Genomic DNA, 24,326 nt, shown 5'->3' with positions numbered 1-24,326 from the left:
CAAGCTCCATCTCCAAGAACTAGGCTCCACTCCACAATTTCCAGGCGGCCACTGGGCTGGGAGTCTCGCGCCGGGGGCCGGCGCTGTCTCGCGAGCCCCCACCCGGAGTCAGCCAATGGGGTTGGTTGCTGGCACCGCCCGCCCGCCTGGTGCAGAGCGCTAGGCACAGTGAGCAGCGCTGCCATTTAAAGGGGCCGCGACCCCTGTCCCGGCTGCTGGGGAGGGAGGTGGAGAAGGAGCGCGGGGCCGTCTGTGTCTGCAGTTCTAGGCTTATAGCCGTTACACTAACCCTGCCGCAGGTAGGGGTCGGGCCTGATCAAGCCGAACCGAACCTGCAGGCGGGATCTCGCAGTAGCCGGGAGAGGGGGGGTCTAAGGAGAGATCGTAGCTCCAAAATGTCTTCCTGTAAATGCCTGAGGTGGGGGGTGGGCAACAGGAGAAGGAGGACTGAGGGAGCAATAGGAAAGGGTGACGGGGCTGAGGAAGTGGGCGACCCTGAAAGGTAACTGGGGGGAGGGGTTACGGAAGGCAATTTGTGGGGGCGAGGGAAGGGCCGAGGGGCACTGTGCAGCGCGGGGAGGGGGAGTGGGGCCAGACAGGGTGGATAGAGACTGGGGAGCTGGGGGGCTCTAGGAGCGAGCGGAGGGGGTAGAAACTGAGATCGCGGGGGCGGGAAAGGCTCCTGGTGGCATGGGCCCTAGGAGACTCTAATGGGGCGTTCAGCCCGAGTTGGGGGGGGCGAAAGGTAAGGAGGGAGGGAAACTAGGAGTTGCAGTGGGGTGGCGGGGGCAGACGGGTGGGTAGAGCCCACGACTGCCCGGTGAGTGTGGGTGCAGGGCCAGGGTGGGGAACGCTTTACCCCACAGGGGGCGCTGTTTGTGGTGGTGGTGGGGGAGTGGTCATTTGGACCAAAGCCTGTGGAAGTGCTGGTCGTTTGCGGTGGGGGCTGTTCACGAGAAATCAAAGTGGATGATGGGGTGTGTCCCAGAACCTATATAAGAAGGAATTCTGGCGAAGACCGCCTCTTCTGCCCCTTCTTCTACCCCTAATCTACAGCCCATATCCAGCCATCCTCATGGACCCCAGTGATTTCCCCAGTCCGTTTGACCCATTGACCCTGCCAGAGAAGCCCCTGGCTGGAGACCTTCCAGTAGACATGGAATTTGGAGAGGATCTACTGGAATCCCAGACTGCCCCAACTCGAGGATGGGCCCCCCCTGGCCCTTCTCCATCCTCAGGAGCCCTGGACCTGCTTGATACCCCTGCTGGCCTGGAAAAAGACCCTGGAGTCCTGGATGGAGCCACTGAGCTGCTGGGGCTGGGGGGGCTGCTCTATAAAGCCCCCTCCCCTCCAGAGGTGGACCATGGTCCTGAGGAGACCCTTGCATGGGATGCAGGAGATCAGACCCTAGAACCTGGACCAGGGGGCCAGACCCCTGAGGTGGTGCCACCTGACCCAGGGACTGGGGCAAATTCCTCTTCACCTGAGGGGCTACTAGAACCTTTGGCTCCAGATTCTCCAATAACCCTTCAGCCCCCACATATTGAAGAGGAGGATACCACCTCCATAGCTACAGGGAGAAGGGGCTCCCCTGGGCAGGAGGAGGAGCTTCCCCAAGGGCAGCCACAGAGCCCAAATGGCCCCCCCAGCCCTTCAGTGGGAGAGACTCTGGGGGATGGAATCAACAGTTCTCAGACCAAACCTGGGGGCCCCAGCCCCCCTGCACACCCTTCCTTACCAGGTAGGTTGCCTACTCAGCTGGAGAATTAAGGCTGGAGAGAGGGCGGGGGTGAGGAGGGGCTGCTGCGTGGGTTTGGGGAAGAAGTGGGGAAGGAGGGTAAGGGTGGGGGGAGAGGAGGGCTGTGTATGGAGAAGGAGTTGGGGGTTTGGAAGGGAGAAGTGGGGGTGGTGAAGATGATGAAGGGAGGTAGGGGTGGGGGAAGCTTAGCTGCTGGGGAGGAATAGGGGTGAGGTTTCAGGGGGTAGGTTAGTGGGTTTGGTGGGAGAGGTTCCTTTTTTTTTTTTTTTTAAACCCAGGTGGGTTTTTGGTACCAGGTCCTTCAGGATTTGGGGAGGACTCCAGGCTTCTGGGTTCTAAGATCTTTCCAGCTGTTTTGTTTTAAATGAGAGTGGGGATTCTGGGTTTGATGAATGATGACTAGGTTGTGGAGCCAGCAACAGCATCATGAATTCAGGGGAATGGTAGCAATGCAGGGCCTGGGATTGAGCCTCTGATAGGGGAGGGACAGGCTAGACTTGGAGAGGCTCTCATTTCTCCCCCGTTTTGCCCAGTGGTCTGCCTCTGCCAGGCTGTGACCAGGGTCTTAGCGCTTATATAACCACCTGAGTCCAGGGGGCCTACCCTGTCCCCTTGCTACCTACCTTTTGGAGGATTGCATTGGTTTTTGTTGGTAAGCTGGACATTCTCAATGAAAGGTGTGTCACCTGTGTCTCAACTCCCAGTGACTGGCACAGAAAGCTGGTGGGAAGGGTAGGATTTTTCCCCCCCTTGGGGAATAGCTGCACCACCAACCTCCCCTTAGTGCAGAGCTTGAGGTAACCCTGAGAGGGGCCCCAAGAAGCCACAGGCACTAGAGTTTTCCCTTTCAGTTTTGAATGAGTTCTTCCCCAGGAATGGAGGCAGAGGTTGGGCCAGGGAGGGGGTGTGAGGGCAGGCTGAAGATTCAGGCTGCTTTCTGCTTCCTTTGCAGGAGATGGCCTGACTGGGAAGGCGAGTGAGAAGCCGCCTGAGAGGGTGAGGGGGGAGGGGATGGCAAGGAGTCTGGTTCCCCCTATAGCTCTGGGAAGGACAGACCCTTTATTTTCCCTCCCAGATGTTGTTCTGTGGAGGGTGTGTGTGAGGAGGGTTAGGAGGAGGGAGGGAGCTCTTGTGTCTCTTGCTTCTTAAGGCGAAGTCCAGCCTCCTTTTCTCCCCTCCTCCTACGGGCTGGGCCAAGGGTCCCTACTCTCCCTTCCCCCTCCCATCTCTGTACCCCCCTAAATGCTGTGCTAGTGCAGCTGGCCCTTTAGCCTGCCCCTGGTGTCAGCTTTCCTTCCCCATGTTTCCAAGGTACAGAAGAGAAGCGAACGCGTTAGAAGAGTAGAACCTCCAAAACCTGAGGTTGTGGATTCCACTGAGAGCAGTGAGTAGGACTTGAGGAAGTGTGACCCAGTGGGATGAGTGGGAAGTGGCCGCCATGGATCTCCTGGCTCCATGCAGAGTGTGACGTGCCTGTTTCTGCTCTGGGTTGGCATGGGAACCAGGGGCAGTGGGGGAGACTGAAAACAAGAGCAGTGAGAATGGAGTTTCCTGTTTCAGCTCTGCCATCCCTGTCCTGAAGAATCTCCCCACTTAGAGCCCTCCCTGAGGGAGAGTGACACCAGTGGCTTAAGATACTAATGTGATGGGGCAGGGGTGGGGAGGGTAAAGGTAAGAACGGAGGGGATCCCAGCAGCCGCAGAGCTACCTGTTGGTCAGGGGATGGCTGGAGACCTGGCCTCATCGCCTTTTCTCATGGCCCCTCCCCCCTTCCTCAGTTCCAGTGTCAGATGAGGATTCTGACGCCATGGTAGATGACCCCAACGATGAGGACTTTGTGCCATTCCGGCCCCGGCGCTCTCCTCGCATGTCCCTGCGCTCCAGCGTGGCCCAAAGGGCAGGGCGCTCTGCGGTGGGCACCAAGATGACTTGTGCGCATTGCCGGACGCCACTGCAGAAGGGGCAGACGGCCTACCAGCGCAAGGGGCTGCCTCAGCTCTTTTGCTCCTCGTCCTGTCTCACCACTTTCTCCAAGAAGCCATCGGGCAAAAAGACCTGTACCTTCTGCAAGAAGTACGTGAGGGCCCTGGAGTGTGGGGAGGGCAGGCCTCAGGCCAGAAAGAATGGGCGAGACCCAGACTCTGGTGGCAAGAACCTAGTGGAACCGGGGGGGGGTGGCATTTTTGCTAGGGGGTCTGAGAGCACTTGGCTCTGTGGACACCGATCCCAGGGGAGGGATGGAAGCTGATGAAATGACTGAATGTTCAAACCTGTTCCCACTTGCAGGGAAATCTGGAACACCAAGGACTTGGTCGTGGCGCAGACTGGTTCAGGAGGCTCCTTCCACGAGTTCTGCACGTCTGTCTGCCTCTCCCTGTACGAGGCCCAGCAGCAGCGCCCAATCCCCCAGTCTGGGGACCCTGCCGATGCCACACGCTGCAGCATATGCCAGAAGACCGGAGAGGTGAGGAAGCTCGATGGGGGCTGATTGACAGAGCCTGGCCAGCCCTGACCTGCCCCTGCCCTCCTGGGGCCGCAGGGGCCAGGCCCTGTGGAGGAGGGGAGTGGGGAGGAAAGGCAGCCATCGTGAGGGAGTGTATTCAAGGTTAGAGCGTCTCCAGGATGTGTGCAGCTGGCCTTCCTTGCCTCCCAGGACCTCACCATCAAGTCGGCAGCCTGATGTGCAGGTTGGGGGGTCCCTGGGCACAGTATCTGCTGTGAAGGTCTAGGGTGAGGTGGGGCGGGCTGTCCTCGCATTGGGGTGGGTGGTGGTGGCCAGGCCTCAGCTCAGGGTGTGCGTGTGTGTGTGGCAGGTCCAGCATGAGGTCAGCAATGGCAGCGTGGTGCACCGGCTCTGCAGCGATTCTTGCTTCTCCAAATTCCGGGCCAACAAGGGACTGAAAACCAACTGTTGTGACCAGTGCGGGGCTTACATCTACACCAAGACCGGGAGCCCTGGCCCCGAGCTCCTCTTCCATGAGGGCCAACAAAAGCGGTTCTGCAACACAACCTGCTTGGGGGCATACAAGAAGGTGGGGCCGAGGGAGTAGTGCATTAGAGGGCTGTGGAAGGGGGTGCGGTTCTTGGGTGATAAATAAAGGTGCCTGAAGGGTCGAGGGCCGGGAGGAATAAAACAAATAAAGGGGGTTTCAATTGTATCTGTTATGTTTTATTTTTTGAAGCTGGCTGGTGGATACACAGGTCTTTGTTATATCATCATCTATGCTTTTTTGTATGCTTGAAACCTTTCATGTTTTAAAAAGTTAACAAATAAAGGTGAAGGGACAAATCCCGCCTCAGCCTCTCCTTCCCCATCCTCACAGAAAAACACACGTGTGTACCCCTGTGTCTGGTGCAAGACCCTGTGTAAGAACTTTGAGATGCTATCACATGTGGATCGTAATGGCAAGACGAGCTTGTTCTGTTCCCTCTGCTGTACCACCTCTTACAAAGTGAAGCAGGCAGGGCTCACTGGTAGGTGCAAAGCCCTCTTCTCTGAGACCCCTGCTGGCCTTCCTTCTACCCCTCCCATACTCCCCCCTTTTAAAGTAACCCCTGCTGCCTGACCTCAGCCCCAACCACATCTTCCCGTGGATTTCCTGTTCCATCCCTGCACTGCCTTACACCTTCTGTGTGCGCCCCCCTTTCTCTCTCTCTCTCTCTCTCTCTCTCTCTCTCTCTCTCTCTCTATCTCTCTTTCTTTCTCTCTTTCTCTCCCATTCTCTCTATGCCCCAGGCCCTCCCCGACCCTGCAGCTTCTGCCGCCGCAGCCTCTCTGACCCCTGTTACTACAACAAGGTCGATCGCACAGTCTACCAATTCTGCAGCCCCAGCTGCTGGACCAAGTTCCAGGTACTTCAGACCCTGGACCAGGGATCAAGGGTGTGGCTCCATAGAGAGGGTTTGAGAATTGGGGTAGATAGGCCTGGGTAGAGCAAAGAACGAGCCTGACCGCCCCTCCCCACTACCACCACCACCACACACCTCTTGCCCCTCCCTTACTTGTCTTCCTTCCCTCCAGCGCACAAGCCCTGAGGGGGGTATTCACCTGAGCTGTCACTACTGCCACAGCCTCTTCAGTGGCAAGCCTGAGGTCTTGGACTGGCAGGTAAGACCCCCACCCTGCCCACATGTTGCCACATGACCAGACATCTGTCTGAAGGGGTCCTTCCGCTTGGCTCTCGCCAGGTCCAGATGTCACAGCACTCTCCTCCCCACCCTGTGACCCCATCCCAGGACCAGGTGTTCCAGTTCTGCTGCCGGGATTGCTGTGAGGACTTCAAGCGGCTTCGGGGTGTGGTATCCCAATGTGAGCATTGCCGGCAGGAGAAACTCCTGCACGAGAAGCTCCGATTCAGCGGGGTGGAGAAGAGCTTCTGCAGCGAAGGTAAGGAAATGGGGAAGGGGCCGGAGGCGCTGGATCTCGCAGCAGCGGGGACAATGACAGAGAAAGGAGCAGGGCTCAGGATGCCATCCTTGGGGGCGAGGCCCTTCAGCTCAGGATGCTCTGCCACCATCCACCCTAAGGCTTTGGGCCCGAGAGGCTATGGGAAAGAGGTTTCAGGAGTATCGCCTTGAAAAGGTGGTGGTCTCGTGGCCATGAGGTCTCTGTGTCTCTGCACTCTTTCCAGGCTGTGTGCTGCTGTACAAACAGGACTTCACTAAGAAGCTGGGATTGTGCTGTATCACTTGTACTTACTGCTCCCAGACCTGCCAGCGCGGAGTCACCGAGCAGCTGGATGGCAGCACCTGGGACTTCTGCAGCGAGGACTGTAAGAGCAAGTACCTGCTGTGGTACTGCAAGGTAAGGCGGGCAGGAAGGGTGGAGGGGGCGGCAGGGAGCGCGGGCTGTTGTGCTGTGGTCAGGTATGGGCTGATCTCCAGGGAGGGGGCTCCAGCTGACCCAGCCTCCAAGGGGAGCATCGTGGCTTATCCCGGGCCAAAGGGCCCAGCGTGCATTAGGGAGGCAGGTCTGACCTTCCTGTCGACGCCCTCAGGCTGCCCGGTGCCACGCCTGTAAGCGCCAGGGGAAGCTGCTGGAGACCATCCACTGGCGCGGGCAGATCCGTCATTTCTGCAACCAACAGTGTCTGCTGCGCTTCTACAGCCAGCAGAACCAACCCAACCTGGACACCCAGAGCGGGCCTGAGAGCCTCCTGAACAGTGAGTCCCAGGCAGGGGACGCCCTCTGTTAGAATTGGCCCGGGCCCGGGCCCTCTCTCCTTCCTCTCTCGCTATCATTTCATCCCTGGCCAGAGCTCCTGGTGCTGTGCAGGTACTAGGAAGGGGAGTCTTGTTGAAAGGTTTCCAGAGCCAAGGGATGGGCACCTACCCAGGTAGGATGGGGCATGTGGGGGCTACAGTTAGTTTTCAGAGAAAAAGAAATGTCAACAGAAGCTCTACTTTAGTGAGACCGAAGACGGTTGTCATTTCAAGAATGTTACCTGGCCCCTCTGCCGCTCCAGGGGTACCGAACTCCCGAGGGCCATCCAATGGAAGGGCTCCCATGATGAGTTACTGGGGAAATTTCATCTTTTTCTTTGACCATGGCAGCCAGTAGCAAAGAATCTTCTTGGCCACTGTTTCTGGGGCCTAGAGAAGACTAGACCTGGGGTGGTGAGGAGGACAGATTCTAGACTTCCCATTCACATTGGATGTACCTCTGAAGGAAGCTTGCCTGGAACAGGCTGATGAAAACAGAGAGCTGGTTCCGCAGAGGGAAACATTCATTTGTTTTGATCTACAGGTCAGTCTCCTGAGTCGAAGCCCCAGACACCCTCTCAAACCAAAGTGGAGAACAGCAATACAGTGAAGACCCCCGAGGAAAATGGGAATCTGGGCAAGGTCAGGGCAAAAGCCACAGGGGAGGATGGTCCCAGAGGAGGGTCTAGCAGTTGGTGCACTCATGCCTTTTTGTCTGCAGATCCCTGTGAAGATCCGGTTGGCTCCCAATGCTTCCACCCCTCCTCCCCCGACACCGCCCCCAGCCACACCCCGCAAAAACAAAGCTGCCATGTGTAAGCCTCTGATGCAGAACCGAGGGGTCTCCTGCAAGGTGGAGATGAAGTCCAAAGGGAGTCAGACAGGTGAGCCAGGGCGCCTAGATACCACAGGACTAGATTCCACAGTCCTGGGCCTCCGACCCTGTGCCTAGGAGCTAGACAGGGCGGTTTCTTAAGTGGCTGAAATATCATGGATGCGGTTGTCTTACAATCACAGAAGTGGCTCTCCCCCTTTGATGCAAGAGCAGTTTCGTGACACTGAGCATGTGTTAGAGCATTGGGGATGACAGGCACGCATCGGGTGCTGGGTCGCATGTGACCCATCTCACAGGGGCTCTGAGAAGACCCCTTTCTTGTTGGCAGAAGAGTGGAAGCCACAGGTAATCGTGCTGCCCATCCCAGTGCCCATCTTTGTGCCAGTGCCTATGCATCTGTACTGCCAGAAAGTCCCGGTGCCTTTCTCAATGCCCATCCCGGTAAGTTTCCCTTCCGGGACTGCCCTACCCCGTCCCTTCCTCTCACCACCTGCCCCTCTCATCCTCCTGCTTTGGTCTTGGCCTTGAGCTGGGGTTCATGTCTCCAGGTGCCTGTGCCCATGTTCCTGCCCACTACCTTGGAGAGCACAGACAAGATTGTGGAGACCATTGAGGAGCTGAAGGTGAAGATCCCTTCCAACCCCTTGGAGGCCGACATCCTGGCTATGGCAGAAATGATCGCAGAGGCTGAAGAGTTAGACAAGGCCTCGTCTGACCTTTGTGGTATGCCATGGACAACGGCAACAAGGGAGTCAGGGGTTCTACCAGTCTGTCGCTGCCTAAGGGGGCGGAGAGGGGTGACCTCGGGACCCAGTGGGATGGGGGAACAGTTGGAATCAGCCCCCGAAAGCCTGTGAGGGAGCCGGGTCGGAGCTGTAGTGAGTAAGTCAACTGCTCTGCCTCCCAGATCTTGTGAGCAACCAGAGTGCAGAGGGGCTTCTGGAAGACTGTGACCTGTTTGGGCCAGCTCGAGATGATGTTCTGGCCATGGCTGTCAAGATGGCCAACGTCTTGGATGAGCCCGGGCAAGACTTGGAGGCGGACTTCCCCAAGAGTGAGTGGCGTTTGAGGCATGCCCACTGAGTACAGTTACATTTGTGCCATAAGGAAAGGAGTGTTTTTGGTGACCCCAAGTATGACGCTAACAGTGCTTCTTGTGACCCAGTGACAAAAGGCTCTCATGGTGGAGCAGTGGCAGAGATACCAGGGCAGGTGCATGATTTGACACTTGAGCTTTGTTTTGTTTTAATTGTAGTAAAACACATAACATGAAATTTACCATTTTGATCACGTTTGAGTGTTTGAGTGTGCAGCTCAGCAGTGTTAGGAGCTTTCTTGTGGTTGTGAGTTTTTTTCAAAATTTACTTATTTTATTTATTTTTAGAGAGATGGGAAGGGAGGGAGAAAGAGAGGGAGAAAAACATCGATGTATGAGAGATACATAGATGGGTTGCCCCTTGCGCTGCCCCCAGCTGGGGACCTGGCCCGCAACCCAGGCATATGCCCTCACTGGGAATCAAACTGGCGACCTTTTGGTTCTCAGGCCAGGACTCAATCCACTGAGCCACTCACAACCATGGTTGTGAGTTCTGCATTTGTGTGCCTCTGAGCACGTTCTTGGCCTGGCCTTGCCGGTTCCTACTGAGTGCAGTTGGAGCTGTCTGGGAGGCTCGTCTCCAGTCAGGTGTACAAGTGGCAGGGGTAGGACGGGAGGCCTACGGGGTTGAGATTGTACAAATCGGTTTGCTTCCTTTCCCCTCTAACAGATCCTTTGGACATTAACCCCAGCGTAGACTTCCTCTTTGACTGTGGCCTAGTAGGGCCTGAGGATGTGTCTACAGAGCAAGACCTTCCCCGGACCATGAGGAAGGTGAGGGCTGGGGCTGCTGTATCCACAGAAGAGGGAGGCTCAAAGGCCCACAGGGGAGGGGTGCTTTCGGAGCCAAGTCAGCAGCTTTTGTTTGACCTTCCCTGACCGACCTCCTTTCTCTCCCTCCTCAAGTACTAAGAATCAGCCAAACTTTGCTCTCTCCCCAGTTTCCTAAGTCATCAGAGCTATTCCAGGGGCTCTGTGCTATGGAAGCTCACTGTGTTCAGACACCAGCCCCCCACTCCCCTGGTGGTAAACACCGTCCTAACTAGTATTTACAACTAGTATTCACGGTGCCCCTGGCCTTGCCTCCTCCAACCACACCTCCCTACTTTCTTTTCCCGTCTAGGGTCAAAAGCGCCTAGTGCTTTCAGAGAGCTGTTCCCGGGATTCCATGAGCAGCCAGCCGAGCTGTACCGGACTCAACTATTCATATGGCGTCAATGCTTGGAAGTGCTGGGTGCAGTCAAAATATGCCAATGGGGAAACCAGCAAGGGGGATGAGTTGCGCTTTGGCCGTAAGTACCAGGAAAGGAAGGGCAGGGATGGGGGAGGAGAGGAAGGGGGAAGGGGCAGGGCTGGGATTCAGCTGAAGATGTCTGGGCGTGATAAGGTTGTGATCACGTAAGGGTGCGTGTGAACATGAGGAAGAGTTGCAGAGTAACGGCCCAAGCTGCCTAGGTTTCACGGCTTAGGGCTCTTTCAGTCATCAGTGGAATGTTCTAGAACAAGATGTGACTAAGGGATGAAAGAGTTAGTGGTGGAGCTAAATGAAATTCTCTACATGACATTTTCTTAATCCTGTCCACCTCCACTACGTATCACTGCAGCCAAACCTATGCGTATCAAAGAAGATATTCTGGCGTGCTCGGCTGCGGAGCTCAACTACGGTCTGGCCCAGTTTGTGAGGGAAATCACTCGGCCCAACGGCGAACGATACGAACCTGACAGTATCTACTATCTGTGTCTTGGCATCCAACAGGTACCCCTTGCACACCTCCTCACTTGCTGTCACTTTCAACACAACAACATAGTAAGCAAGGTCCCACTGGAACTGATTCGGTCCCACTCTCTGTTCTTCACCTTGGGTGCCACCCTGAGCAAGCAGCCTTTTGTCTCCTCCTCCAAGCAAGACAACTTATGTCAATACTCCTCTAAAATCAAAGCTGTGTTCCAGGACCCTTGGCCAAGGGGCAGTCTTCATTGCTTTCTCTGCGGGTCCCCTTTGCAATCCTCAAACCCATTCCAGGCAGGGAGGGACGGGTAGAGCGGGGCTCCTTGGGTGGTGGGGTAACATGTAGTTCCCACTGAGAGAGGTCAGCCATGTGTCGTTGGCTGACAGGGGCTCTGGGCTTGTGGAGAGCCAGCTATGACGCATCTCCTCCAAGCCGCCGCCTCTTCCAGCGTGGCCTTGGCACCTCGCAGCTGCAGGCATACCTGGGAGGAAAGCACTCTGGGTCATGCAATGAAGTAGCTGTTTCCCACCATCTCCTAATCGCCAAGGTTGCCATGCCTGGGGCCTTTGATATCACTGTTTTTTCTTTCCCCCTCCAGGACCTAGAGTCTAGCTTTATGTGTGTCTATTTTTCCTCCTCCAGTACTTGCTAGAAAATAATCGAATGGTGAACATTTTCACGGACCTTTACTACCTGACTTTTGTTCAAGAACTCAACAAATCTCTGAGTACCTGGCAGCCCACACTCCTCCCCAACAGTAAGGCACAAGGACTTTGCAACCCCCACGTCCTTTCCTCAGATACATACTGTCCTAAACTAGTCCCAGCCGGTTGGTCTGGCCACTCTTCACAAAGGGCCCGAGGGCAGGAGCATGTAGCTGGGTGCCTCGAGGTTTAGGCTGGAGAACGCGGAGCCCTTGTCCTCAAACACAAGGAGGGGGAATCAAGACTTAGATCTAAACAAGTATTTCTGGAACCACAAAAGCTGGCCTGAGTTTGGATGGTCATTGAAAAAAAAAAAAAAAGTTGTGGGACTCCTCAAAGTTTTACATTTACCTGCCTGTAACCACAGGGTAGTGAGAATGCAGTTTCCACCTCCAAATGCAGGTAGAAAGTGTATGTGAAAACCCATCCAGTTCTACTGTGTAATGTAGCGGGTGCCAGTGTTTTATACACAGTGATCGCTTACTGAGCGGAGAGGCCGAAGGGTGGGTGGACATCTGGGATCAGAAGTGGCGGGGCTTGGGTAAGGGCTCCCTCACTCCTGACCAGCCTCTCCGGCTTCACCATTGCAGACACGGTGTTCTCCCGCGTGGAGGAAGAGCACCTCTGGGAGTGTAAGCAGCTGGGCGTCTACTCCCCCTTTGTCCTTCTCAACACCCTCATGTTCTTCAACACTAAGTTTTTTGGGCTGCAGACAGCTGAGGAGCACATGCAGCTCTCGTTCACCAACGTGGTTCGGCAGTCCCGCAAGTGCACCACTCCTCGGGGCACCACCAAGGTGGTGAGCATCCGCTACTACGCCCCAGTCCGCCAGAGGAAAGGGCGAGGTAAGAGGCTGCCCCCTCCTTTGCCCCGCCTCCATTCCCCCTCCCCTCCTATGTTCCACGCTAACTGACTGATGACTGACGTGTCTGCCCTCTCCTTTGTCACTACCTTCCCTCTCCTTCCATTCTTGCCTTTGCAGAACAGGTGAAAACAGCCGGTCCTTCCATCTGATGGACAGTGGCTGTTGCATAAATAGGGGGTCACCCAGCTGTCTGCTTCCCGCCTTTCTTCATTTCAAGACACTTTACTCACTTGCCTATTTTTGGGGCGAGGGGGACTAGACAGGTGGGAAGCTGTGGGGCGTGTTCCAGCCTGTGGGAGAGAGCTGAAAGGGCAAGGACGGTTTTTCTGTAGTTTTTTGCTGTTGGGCATAACAGGAACTGCACCTGGGTTTCCGTTCTGGCCCTGAAATGCTCACCCATCTGAGTCCAGTTCCCAGGACCCCCTTCTTTGGACCTGAGCCTCTGCCTGGATTAGTGTACTGGGGGTTTGGCCCATCGTGGTTTCTTTATCCCAGAAAGCAAGCCCAACGTTGTACCAGGGTCTGTTTTGTCGCTTTGTGTGTACAGCTTCTGAGATCGCCTCTTCAGGAAATCAACTTGGGGAAGGTTGTAAAGCAAGGCTTTAACAGTGTGAACGGAGTGGGGGCGTGAGGTGGGATGCAGAGCAACACCCCTGCAGTTTGGTTGGTGTGGGTCTTCTGTTGCCTTTATTTCTTGGTGAGCCTGTATTGTGTGTCCTGAGGCCTTCCCACAGTGCCCTGGACTGTGCATTTAGAGTGGCTGGTGGAGATTGTGCTTTTAGCCAGTCTGGCTCGTTTGCCTCCTCTACAGACATGGGTCCTGGGAAACGGAAGAGAGAAGACGAAGCCCCAATCTTAGAGCAGCGTGAGAACCGCATGAATCCCCTCCGCTGCCCTGTCAAGTTCTATGAATTCTATCTCTCAAAATGGTGAGTTGGCAGATGTGCAGGGGTGGCATTAGCATGGGGCCCCGAGGGATCTACTTTGATGCGGAACTGATCTGTGCCACCCCCGCCACCATTGCAGTCCTGAAAGCCTCCGGACTCGCAACGATGTGTTCTACTTGCAACCTGAGCGGTCTTGCATTGCCGAGTCCCCTCTCTGGTACTCCGTGATCCCCATGGACCGAAGCATGTTGGAGAGTATGCTCAATCGCATTCTGGCTGTGCGTGAGATTTATGAGGAGCTGGGGCGTACTGGGGATGAAGACCTGGACTGAACCCATGTGCTTTCGGTATCCATCTTACACACCAATGTCTGGCCTGTGACCACGTCCCCAGGGCGACTGGCCCAGGAACCAATGCTACTCATTATGAAGGGTCACGACTGCCCTTTTCTACTCATCCATTCCCTGCCTTCCCTAGGAACCCCTGGCTTCTACCTTCTTTCATACCACTTGACAACCACGGGACCCCAGTCGTCTGTACTCGGGGGCTGGACTCCCAGTGATAGGCAAAAACCAGCGAGGCCATTTTCTTTAGGCTTCAGAGTAAACCCCTTCTCCGGGGGCCAGACTCTGGATGGAGCGTTAATAGCTCTGGTGATCCTGTTGGCTTTGGGTTTCCTGACCCATCCCACATAGGTAAAGCCCCTTGTTCCTAGGTTTGGCCAAGGGAAGAACCCAGCTGCCTTCTCTGCCCTGTGCCCACTCCCTTCTCTACTCTTCCCCAGTACCGTGCTAAAGGGGCTCGTTTGAAAGACATGAAAGAAACTTGGAAAGCCACGAGGGGGACCATTTACCTGAAACACAGAGCCGAGACACTCACTCTTCCCCTCCCATGAGATAACTGGTTGTTGGGATCCCCCCCCCCCGGCCACCTCGTTTCCCCTCCCCACCCCCTGCAAGCACCGACCCTTGGTGCTGCAAAAGAACTTCCAAATGCTTTCTTTTCTTCAAAGGCAGAGAATGACTAAGTATGGGGAGCAGACTTCTGTCCCCTCGGTTTATGTGTTTGTCCCTCTCTGCCATCCTAGGTTGGCATGAGCCATGTGTCAACATGCTTAGCCCCCTTCTGTAACTGCCTCCCTTTAGTTCAATGGACACAGTTCCCAAGGCAAAAACTACCTTCTGACTTGGGTTGGGGCTGGGTTCCCCACTCTTGTTCTTCCCCCATCGTAAGAGCCAGGCCAAGCCTGGGGGGGCCCTGGGTCATGCAGGGTGGGGATCTGTGGTTAGAGGATAGAGAAGAGCTGCGGGCCTGGGTCCTGCCTGCCCCCACTACCTACATCTGTCTTCTCTCTTCCCCATCTTGCCTTTGTAGTTTCGGAAGACTATTAGCGTCCGGCAAAAGGGGGTGCCCAGTTCTTTTCCTGTTGGCTTTGCTGTTCCCCAGCCTCCTTTTTGTGTTTTTATAACTGTCACCAGTTTAGCCACTGTTTAAATTGTATATATTGTTCTGAGGTGCCTGGCCTGTCCCTTCAGTGAGCCATGCCCGCCCTTGTGTTGTAGTGAGAAGCTGTTGTCACGACTAACCTTCTGTCTCTGGAATTGTTTGTTTCAAATAAAGAGTTAAAAATTGTCTTTTGCCTTTCCTGGAGGAGGGCGGGCGGTGTTCGGAAGGGTGAGGGATATGTGGGAGCCGGCCCAGACAACTTCAGATCTCTCAAGGCATGAAGAAGTGAAGTGTCCCACCTTTTCTTGACAGTCATTTTTTTAAAGATTTTTATTTATTTTTAGAGACAAGAGAAGAGAGGGAGAGAAACATCCATGTGCGAGAGATAGAGCCATTGGTTGCCTCCTGCACACCCCGAACTGGGGACCTGGCCTGCCACCCAGGCATGTGCCCTCACTGGGAATCGAACTGGCGACTTTTTGGTTCACAGGCCGGCACTTAATCCACTGAGCCACACCACTCAGGACGAGAGTCATTTTTTTTCACCTACCTCACTAAATGAATCCATTAGGAATATGGTCCTTTTTTATAAAGTTTCCAGACAGCTAAGGGAAAAAATTACTCCACAGCTCTCTATTAAGGACCTACTATGTTTAAGGACCTAGATTCAGAGGAGACAAAGATTAATTAGACCACGATACTATCCCCAGTAGGTTTCTAGCCTAGAGGGGAGACAGGCTGGTGCACAGTTAGTAGTGAGAAGCAGAAAGAAATTCTCTAGTGCTGTGGGAGAGCAGAGGAAAAGGGACTCATTTTAAGATTATAGGGAGGTTACATGTGAGTTCTCTGAGGGAGGTGGCATTTGACCTGGGCTTCAAAGAGTAAGTGGGAGGAGTTGGGGACCAGCACAAAGACAGATTTTTCCAACCAGGGAATTAATTACAGGATCGGATCTGTTGCTTTAGAGAAGAGATCCCTAGAACAATATGAAGGACTGAAGGCCAGGAGTGTGAAAAGGATGTGGCTGAGATGTTATGGGGGCTTCAGTGGGGGGCGTGGGGATACAGAAGCAAAGGAGAGAATGGCTTCAGATGAGTTGCAAACATTTTGTAATTAGAGTCTACAGGATCTGGAGAGAGGGAAGAATTGTACCCAAAGCATGAATCCCATGTTTTCATTGGGAAAAAGATGCATTAAAGTTGGAAAATGGGCTGGGTTTTGTTTTTTTGTTTTGGGATTTTGGTTTTGTTTTTTGGCTGGGAAGTGGGACGAGGTTTGTAACAAGTTGAGGTTTTGATCATGTTGGGTTCAAGGCTCCAGTGAACCATCCATATGGTGGGCCGTGCAGCATGGCATAGCAGAAAGAACACCCAGACCTGAGTTTTTATTTTATTTTTACTTTTTGCTTTTTTAATTATATTTTTCCATTACCATTTATCCCCTCTTACCGTCTTCCACCTCCACCTGCCCCCTTACCCCCTGCAGTCACCACACTGTTGTCAGGATCCATGTGTTCTTTCTCCTTTTTTTCTTGATTCCCTCCATCCCCAACCACCCCCATAGCTCTCTATCTATGAGTCTGGATCTACTTTGCTTGTTACTTTAGTTTGTTCATTAGAGTCCACATAAAAGTGAGATCATATGGTATTTGTCTTTTTCTGACTGGCTTATTTCACTTAGCGTAATAATCTCCAGGTCCATCCATGCTGTGGCAAAGGGCAAAATTTTCTTCTTTTTTATGGCCAAGTAGTAGTATTCCATTGTGTAAATGTCCCATAGTTGTTTTATCCACTCATCTACTGATGGACACTTGGGCTGTTTCCAAATCTCGGCTATTGTAAATAATGTTGCAATGAACATAAGATTGCATATATCCTTTTTAAAAAAAAATTATTTATTTATTTATTTATTTTTAGAGAGGAGAAGGGAAGGAGAAAGAGAGGGAGAGAAACATCAATGTGTGGTTGCCTCTCACACGCCCCCTACTGGGAACCTGGCCCGCAACCCAAGCGTTTGCTCTAGATTGGGAATCAAACCAGTGACCCTTTGGTTCACAGGCTGACACTCAATCCACTGAGCCACACCAGCCAGGGCCATATATTCTTATAATTCTTTTGAATTAATGTTTCAGGTTTCTTTGGATAAATTCTCAGACAAACTTCAGGTTTTAATCATAGCTCTGCTACTGCAACTTGGGCAAGCCCACCTCTTTGTGCCTCACATAAAAATGCATTTATATTCTGCTCTGACTTTCTCGCAGAATTGTTGCAAAGGTCAGATGAGAAAATATGCATGAAGAGTAATATTGATGCTAGATGTTACCATAGGTACTACTGGACAGTTAGAAATGTGGGCCTGTGGCATAGAAGAGAGACAAGGTATCTATTTTTTTCAAGCTTTATTGAGATACCGTTGACATATAACATTGCCTAAATTGAAAATGTACGCCATGTTGATTAGATACACATATGTTGTAAGATGATGACTGCCTCGTAACGTTAGCTAACATCTCCATCCTCCTATCTTATAATTACCATTTCTTTTTTTGTGGCGAGAACATTTTAGATCTACTTTCTTAGCAACTTTCCACTATATAATACAATATTGTTAACTATAGTCACCATGATGTACATTAGCTTCCCAGAACTTATTCATCTTATAATTACATGTTTGTACCCTTTGATCAACATCTCCCGATTTAACCTATATCCCCCCAACCTCTGGAAACCACCATTTTACTCTCTGTTTCTATGAGTTCAGCTACTTTAGACTGCACGTATAAGTGAGATCACACAGTATTTCTCTTTTTCTGTCTGACTTGTTTCACTTAGCATAATCCATGAGGTGTCAATTTAGAAGTCAGCTACAAAAAGCTCCTAGCTGAAGCTCTGGGAGTGGACAAGACCACTGAAGGGGAAATGGAATGAAGGGAAAAGAAGCCCCCAAAAGAAGGTATCTTGGAGAATACCTCCAGTTAAACAGAGAAAGGAAGTAAGAGGGAGAGGCCAGAGAAATGGGAGAAGCCCCAAAGTTGCCAGATGCCAAAGGCAGAACTGTCTGATGAAAAGCTGTCCTCATATTCCAGACCAAGATGAAGTCTATTTTTAATTTTTTAAAGATTTTATTTCTTTATTTTTAGAGGAGGGGGAAGGGAGGGAGAAAGAGAGGGAGAGAAACATCCATGTGTGAGAGATACATGGATTGGCTGCCTCTCACGTGCTCCCATCTGGGGAACCTAGCCTGCAACTCAGTCATGTGCCCTGACTGGGAATCAAACCGGCGACTTTTCAGTTTGCAGGCCGGCACTCAATCCACTGAGCCACACCAGCCAGAGGAAGATGAAATCTATTAAATTTGCCTTCTCCCTCTCCTATCCTCAGCAGGGCCCCAAACTACCTGTCTCTCCTACCTCCTTCCCCTGCTGGAACAGAGAAGGTTCTGATGTCACTTGTTCAACTAGATTTCTACTCCATGCCCAGCTGTGTGCTAGTCATTGTGGATATAAAGATAGTAAAAACTTAGAATTTGCTCTTGAGAAGTCCCTAGTTGGATAGGGAGAACCAGGGCTGGGATGAGGCCAGGGCAATCAAAGTACCTAGGGTGCAAAATATAAGGAGGCACTCACTGCTGGGCTCATGCAAGTGCAGAGTCAGCATTTGCACAACCCTGAGAGTGAATGCGGCCTGAAAGGCTGCACCCTCGGTGCCTCGATTGCCTCATTCTGGTCTCGACCCGGGGTAGGATGTGATTGTTATTCCTTCTCTACCAGGAAAGCAAGACCACAGAGGCAACGTGGGAGCTGGGTTTTCATGAAGAGTGGGCATAGTTTGTCAGGCACACTAGAGGTACAGGGAGCAGTGTGCACAAAAAAAGGCACGGAGGGATGTGAGAACATGGAGTGTCTTTGGGGAAGGGCAGTTGGGCTGGAGAGGAGGTGGAGAGAGTGCAGCGAAAAGGGTGAGCAGTGGTGGGAGGTGTTGCTAGGAAAATAGGGATCGGGTTGTGAAAGGCATTGAATGTCATGGCAAACCCTGCTAGGGGGACCGACCATCTCGGTTTGCCCAGGACCTTCTCAATTGTAGCAATGAAAACCCAGCATCTGGGGAAAGCCCCCGGTCTTCGCCAAGAAGAGCAGTCATGCTTTATCCCCAAAGCGATGGAAAGCTGGTAAAGGATTTTCACAATGAATCGGCAGGCTGTGCTTCATGTTTTAAGGTGACTCTACCATGCCTGGGTGAGGTGGGGGAGAACTGGGTGCTGAGGAAATCCAGGAGGCCAGTTACAGGGACGCAGGGGAGCAGAAACGTTCCGTGCTTTGCCTCCGGCATCTGGCAGACACGGCTTCCAGTTCCGCTGCTCAGCCCCTTCTTTCCTAGCTATGTGACCTGGACAAGTTACTTAATCTATGTGGACTTCAGCTCCCTCATCTTTACATGGGGACAATAAGAGTGCTTACCTCAACAGGTGGTGAGGATTAAGGGAGCTACTGGTTAGCACAGTGCCCAGCACACAGCCAGCGCTTATTAAACATTAGCTTTTCCAGTCAGAGAAAGACACATACCACATGATCTGACTTATATGTGGGATCTAATGAACAAAAGTAAATGAACAAAATAGAAACAGGCATGGATACGTGGAACAGACTGACAACTGTCAGAGGGGAGGGGGTGGGGGACTGGATGAAAGATGGAGAAGGGATCAGCCAAAGAACCGGATATGCATGACCCATAGACACAGACAACAGTGTTGCAATGGCCAGAGGGAAGGGGAGGCAACGGAGGGGTGGGAGTGGGCAAAAAGGGAGGAAATGGGGACATCTGTAATAGTGTCAACAATTTAACAAACAAAACCCAAACATTAGCTTTTATTGTCCACATTATCAGCAAGGCCTGAAGGAAGGCACGCAATGTGCTGAAGAGAAAGATTTGGGAGGCGGCATTACCAGGCCTTGTTTGTTGGCTTACTGATAATATTTTAGTGGGAATGAGTTTTAGTTGGCATACATTCTCCAAGGCATCTGCATTTCAAGACTTTTATCTCTAATTGTGGAATGAAAGGCTTTGTCCCTTGAAGGGAAGGTGGGGGAAGGGCAAGGGCCAAGGGGCTATGATGGCTGGAAAACCAGGCATGTCTTTGAAAGCTGCTGAAAGTTGAGGAAGGAGCTGCCCTGTGCTCACACAGCGCAGGGCAGCACAGCGCAGCGCAGGGCAGCCTGGGAGCGAGAGGGCGTCTCCAGAGATCTCTGCTTGGAGCAGGATCCAGAAATTGCCCATCCCCACGAAGCAGGGCAATTTGGGGAGTGCAGGGCAGACACGGAGAGAGTTATTCAGAGCCCCTACCCTCCAAACCCCTAAAATCAAGACAAGCTTTTGAAGCCTCAACCATTTCTCACCCTTGACCTTAGGGATCCCGAAATGCACACATTGTTTTCCAGCAAGTTACTATTTAAGGATATTATTTTATAGTGAGCTTCTCCCACCTCCCCCCACCCCTGTGTCCTGAAACACTCCCCGAGGCAACAAAGAATGGTTACTTTTGTATAGAGGAGACAGTACAGATTTTGGCTTAGCACAGGTCTACATTTTAATTCTTGCTCTGCAGCTTTGGACATATCACCTACCCTCTCTGAGCCCCCATTCCGTCGACATGTATGGGTACAGTAACAAGCTCTGTTGTTATTACTGAGATTATGTATGTAAGTGCTTAATTTAGCACCAAATCTGGTCCATACTATGTGCTCTATGAACAGTCTCCTTTCGTCCACCGAAGTGATTTCTGAGTCTGATAATCAAGTTTCAGACTCTATTAGGATTAAGACACATCCTTTTCAGTAAAACTACATTAAGAATTAAGACGCCCTTCACAGCCATCCTGCCATATATATACACAAATGTGGTCATATGTATCGTGACAGATGTATGCAAACATGCAGCCTTGCTTACTTAAGCACACACACGTGGCAATTGACAACTAAACAGTAAAGAAAGCATGCTAATTAGGTGCGGCAAAGAGTTTAGCTCAGTGTTTGAGAAAGTTGGTGAATAGCTGCAGGACGGCAAAGGCAGGGAGATGAAATCCTAAGAGCGCACACTTGCACAGAACTTGCCATCAACCAGGCACTCCTCCAGGTGCTTTATATATAATTAGAGCATTTAATCCTCACTGCAGCCCCTGTGACATAGGGACTACCGCTGTCTTTGTATGACAGATGAGGAAACGGAGGTAGAGTGGCTGAGGATCTTAACTGAAGTCACACAGGTGGGCAGTGGACCATGCTCCTAATCACTATACTATACGGACTTTTCAGAGAGACTTAGTTGGAATGGAGAACCATTGTCACAATCCTGTGTAAATTACTCTTTGTCCTTAAAGTGCGCAAGCAAATTGCTGCTTTTTCTTTTAAAAAAAAAAAAGATTTTATTTATTTTCAGAGAGAGGGGAAGTGAGGGAGAGAAACATCGCTGTGTGGTTGCGTCTCACGTGCCTCCTGCCGGGGACCTGGCCTGCAACCCAGGAATGGGCCGTGACTGGGAATCAAACCAGTGACCCTTCAGTTCACAAGCCGGTGCTCAATCCACTGAGCCACACCAGCCAGGGCAAATCACTGCTCTTTCTTTCACAGCTGACCATCCACCTTTATGCATCTATTTGTGCAGAGGTTCCGCCCTGACCTGGATCTCCTGAAAACCTCCACAGTCAGTCTACAATTATGAGTATAGAATTGCCTGTAAGTCCAGTATATTAAGGGGCCTAGCTTTGAAGTCACAAGGGTTCCCACCTGTGAGAGCTGAGAGTTCAAACTGCTGTGCAAACTTCTATGCACAGTATACGAGACCCTTCACGAACTGGCCCTACCTTACTTTGCGCGTGTCTCCTAGTACAACTGTCCCCCACCCCATTCTCTGCTCTAGTCACACTGAGCACACACTACTCTTTCAAGATGCTGAACCTCAGCACGTGCTTATATGCTCTCCCTACTGCCCTTTATCTAGCAGGCGAAGCACCTCCTATCTGTTAAGGTTATGCGAGTAATTACCACCCAATTTGATAAGCACGCTGATCGACATAAACTACAATGTACAGAAGAAATTCTGAAGGGGAGGGAGGTTCATTCTTGCTGAGGGACTGGTGGGGGGGGGATGGTGGCGGAGAGGAGAGACTTGAAAGCTTCATACAGTAAATGACATTTGAGCTGAGTCTTTTTTTAAAAAATATTTTATTTATTTATTTTTAGAGGGGAAGGGAGGGAGAAAGAGAGGGAGAGAAACCTCAATGTGTGGTTGCCTCTCACGCTCCCTACTGGGGACCTGGCCTGCAACCCAGGCATGGGCCCTGACTGGGAATCGAACCAGTGACCCTTTGCTTTGCAGGCCAGTGCTCAATCCACTGAGCCACACCAGCCAGGGCTGAGTCTTGAATGATTAGGAATCGGCCAGTCAAGGAAGGGGAAGGAAATATCCAAATTGTCTTTGGCTCCTTTACCTCCCCACACTCAGACATCAAGTCCTGTTGTAGGTTATACATCCAAAATGCCTCTCCCATCTGTCTTGTCTTATTCCTTGCGCCACTGTCCTGATCTTTTGTTAAAATATTTTATTTATTTATTTTTAGGGAGAGGGGAAAGGAGGGAGAGAGGGAGAAAAACGTCAGCGTGTGGTTGCCTCTCGCGCACCCCCTACCGAGGACCTGACCTGCAAATTGAACTGTCAACCTTTTAGTTCACAGGCCTGCACTCAATCTACCGAGCCACACCAGCCAGGGCACTGTCCTAGTCTTATAGGCCTTGCTTGGGTTATACAGAGCTGATTGTTCTGCCTCTTCTCTTCCCAATCCCTAATCTACTTTCCATGTGGCTGTGGGGAGTGAGCTCCCAAACCACAAATCTGATACTGGCACTCCCCCCGTGAAAACTCTTAACAGGCCCTAACCAGCGTGGCTCCATGGGTTGAGGGCCATCCCACAAAGCAAAGGGTCAGCGGTTTGATTTCCAGTCAGGGCACATGCCTGGTTGTGGGCTAGGTCTCCGGTTGGGGGCGTTCGAGAGACGGTTGATCGATGTTTCTCTTGCACGTGAATGTTTCTCTCCCTTTCTAACTCCTTCCCTTCTCCTCTCTCTAAAAATAAATCAATAAAATCTAAAAAAAACCTCAAACCCCTTAATGGTTTCTACTACCTCTAGGACAGTCTTAACCCCTTATAGTGACATATAAGGCCCATAATAAGCTGGCCATAATTTATCTTTCCCACCTCCCCTCTAGCCATTCCACTCCTTAAACTCTCCACAGCCGATGATTGGTTTAAATCTGAAGACAGCACCACGCCCTTTCAGATACCGTGTTTTTTGCACGCTTTATTCTCCTTCCCTAGAAGGGCCCAATCCTTTTCCCCACCTGACAGGTTCTACCTGGACTAGTCCAACGATCAAAGGGGGCCCAGCTTGGAGGGTATTTACAGCCCCTTGCCTACCATACATTAGGCCTGGCTTTTAGTTAGTGTGGAATCAGTAAATGGAACAGGCGTTCCCCTCTAGCTGCCACTGTGTGCACCCAGGCTATCTGATTGGGCCTCTGAATCAGTTCATGGTTGCCATGCCAATTCTCTATGGATACTGCAGCCGGCTTTGAAATCCCATCTCAGCTGGCTGGGACCTTAACTGCTTGCCTAGTTCAGCCTGTCCCTTCATCCAGGAGCTGACTCTGTCCCTCTGCTCCCAGCTCCTGATAGCTCTGCACACAGGTGCCTCTAAAAGACCATAAACGTCCCTAAAAGCACCAGTGTCATGTGTGAGAGTGTGTTAGAAATCCTGTTAATATTTGGCTTTTTCTGACCCTTTTCAAAGACCCCTAGAATATTGACCCTTAGATGGATCATGCTCGAGAGAAGTTTGCAACACCTCTTGGACTTTGCAGTTTGGATGGCTGTCTGTTCCCTGGGGAAGGCAACCTTATTATTGCCAAGTTCTTTCCACGAGCTACAGCCTAGCTGAACCAGCCTCCCTCCTTTCTGGCTGCAAGTTTTAACATGCCTTAAGGCCATGGCCTTTAGTGCCTCTGATGCTATTTTACCTTTACAGTTTCTAATCAGCTTTTGTGCACGTCTCCTTTGATTCTCAAAGAAGCTGTGTGAGAGAGGTAGAAAGGCTACTATTGACCCTATATTGCATATGAGGAAACTGCGACTCAGAGAGGGTAATTATAATGTGTCCAAGGGGACAGAGCTCATAAATGGAGACTCAGGTGTCCTGATTCCAGTGTTCTCCTCACTACCCCCGTCACTCAGTACATCGCCTCCTGGGTGGCAGGGATTAAGCCCCACTTGCCTCCTGATTTTCTTCGTTACAGTCTTGTGAGCAGAGCCGCAAATAAAAACATCAGTCCCGGGGTTACACCTATTCTCCCCCGCCCCACCCCCGCGGCAGTGCGGCAGTGCGTACACTGGCTCCCTCAAGCCTCTTTCGGCCTCCTCCCACCTGGTTCAAGGGACACGAGAGTAAGTGTCCTTTGGGCTGGAACACTCAGCTGGGTATCTTTATTGTCCCACCACTGCCCCCTGGAGAGGATAGCCCTGATCTGGAGTTGGAGCCTCTTTCCAAAGGGGATTTAGAGAATCTTTTGAAAGGAAAGGAGATTTCTAGGATGATGGTGGATTTAGCATTTCTCAGTATGGGGTGGACATGAGGTTCCTCCGTGGAGTCAGGGTGGAATTTAAAAAAAGAAAACCTTTCTCTTGATGGCCTTTTGGACAGAGCGGAGATGCTCTGTGTACGTTATGTTGTGTTGTGTTGTGCTGTGTCGTGTTGTG

The 24,326-nt window shown here is 51.9% G+C and overlaps 1 protein-coding gene across 2 annotated transcripts; it reads left to right on the top strand.

The window, feature by feature from the left end:
- The first annotated feature begins 201 nt into the window (after positions 1–201).
- ZMYM3 (zinc finger MYM-type containing 3) lies at positions 202–14,655 on the top strand. Of its 2 annotated transcripts, none has more exons than XM_054574291.1 (25): positions 202–299; positions 1,057–1,742; positions 2,713–2,756; positions 3,078–3,144; positions 3,539–3,833; positions 4,047–4,224; positions 4,574–4,792; positions 5,084–5,234; positions 5,497–5,612; positions 5,782–5,868; positions 5,997–6,147; positions 6,392–6,564; positions 6,758–6,923; positions 7,507–7,604; positions 7,684–7,846; positions 8,126–8,238; positions 8,346–8,520; positions 8,705–8,851; positions 9,564–9,667; positions 10,017–10,185; positions 10,498–10,649; positions 11,266–11,380; positions 11,918–12,172; positions 13,004–13,121; positions 13,219–14,655. In XM_054574291.1, exons 2-25 carry the CDS (start codon positions 1,076–1,078, stop codon positions 13,409–13,411), a joined length of 4,116 nt encoding a protein of 1,371 aa, XP_054430266.1. In that variant the 5' UTR covers positions 202–299; positions 1,057–1,075; the 3' UTR covers positions 13,412–14,655. The 2 variants fall into 2 exon arrangements, with proteins under 2 accessions (XP_054430266.1, XP_054430265.1); XM_054574290.1 differs by having other exon boundaries at positions 3,072–3,144.
- Positions 14,656–24,326: the final 9,671 nt, after the last annotated feature.

The sequence above is a fragment of the Pteronotus mesoamericanus genome, unplaced genomic scaffold (genome assembly GCF_021234165.1).
Source record: "Pteronotus mesoamericanus isolate MK-2021 breed Mesoamerican mustached bat unplaced genomic scaffold, CSHL_Meso_final contig_256, whole genome shotgun sequence".
NCBI lineage: Eukaryota > Metazoa > Chordata > Mammalia > Chiroptera > Mormoopidae > Pteronotus > Pteronotus mesoamericanus.
This window is presented reverse-complemented; position numbering and strand designations above follow the sequence as displayed.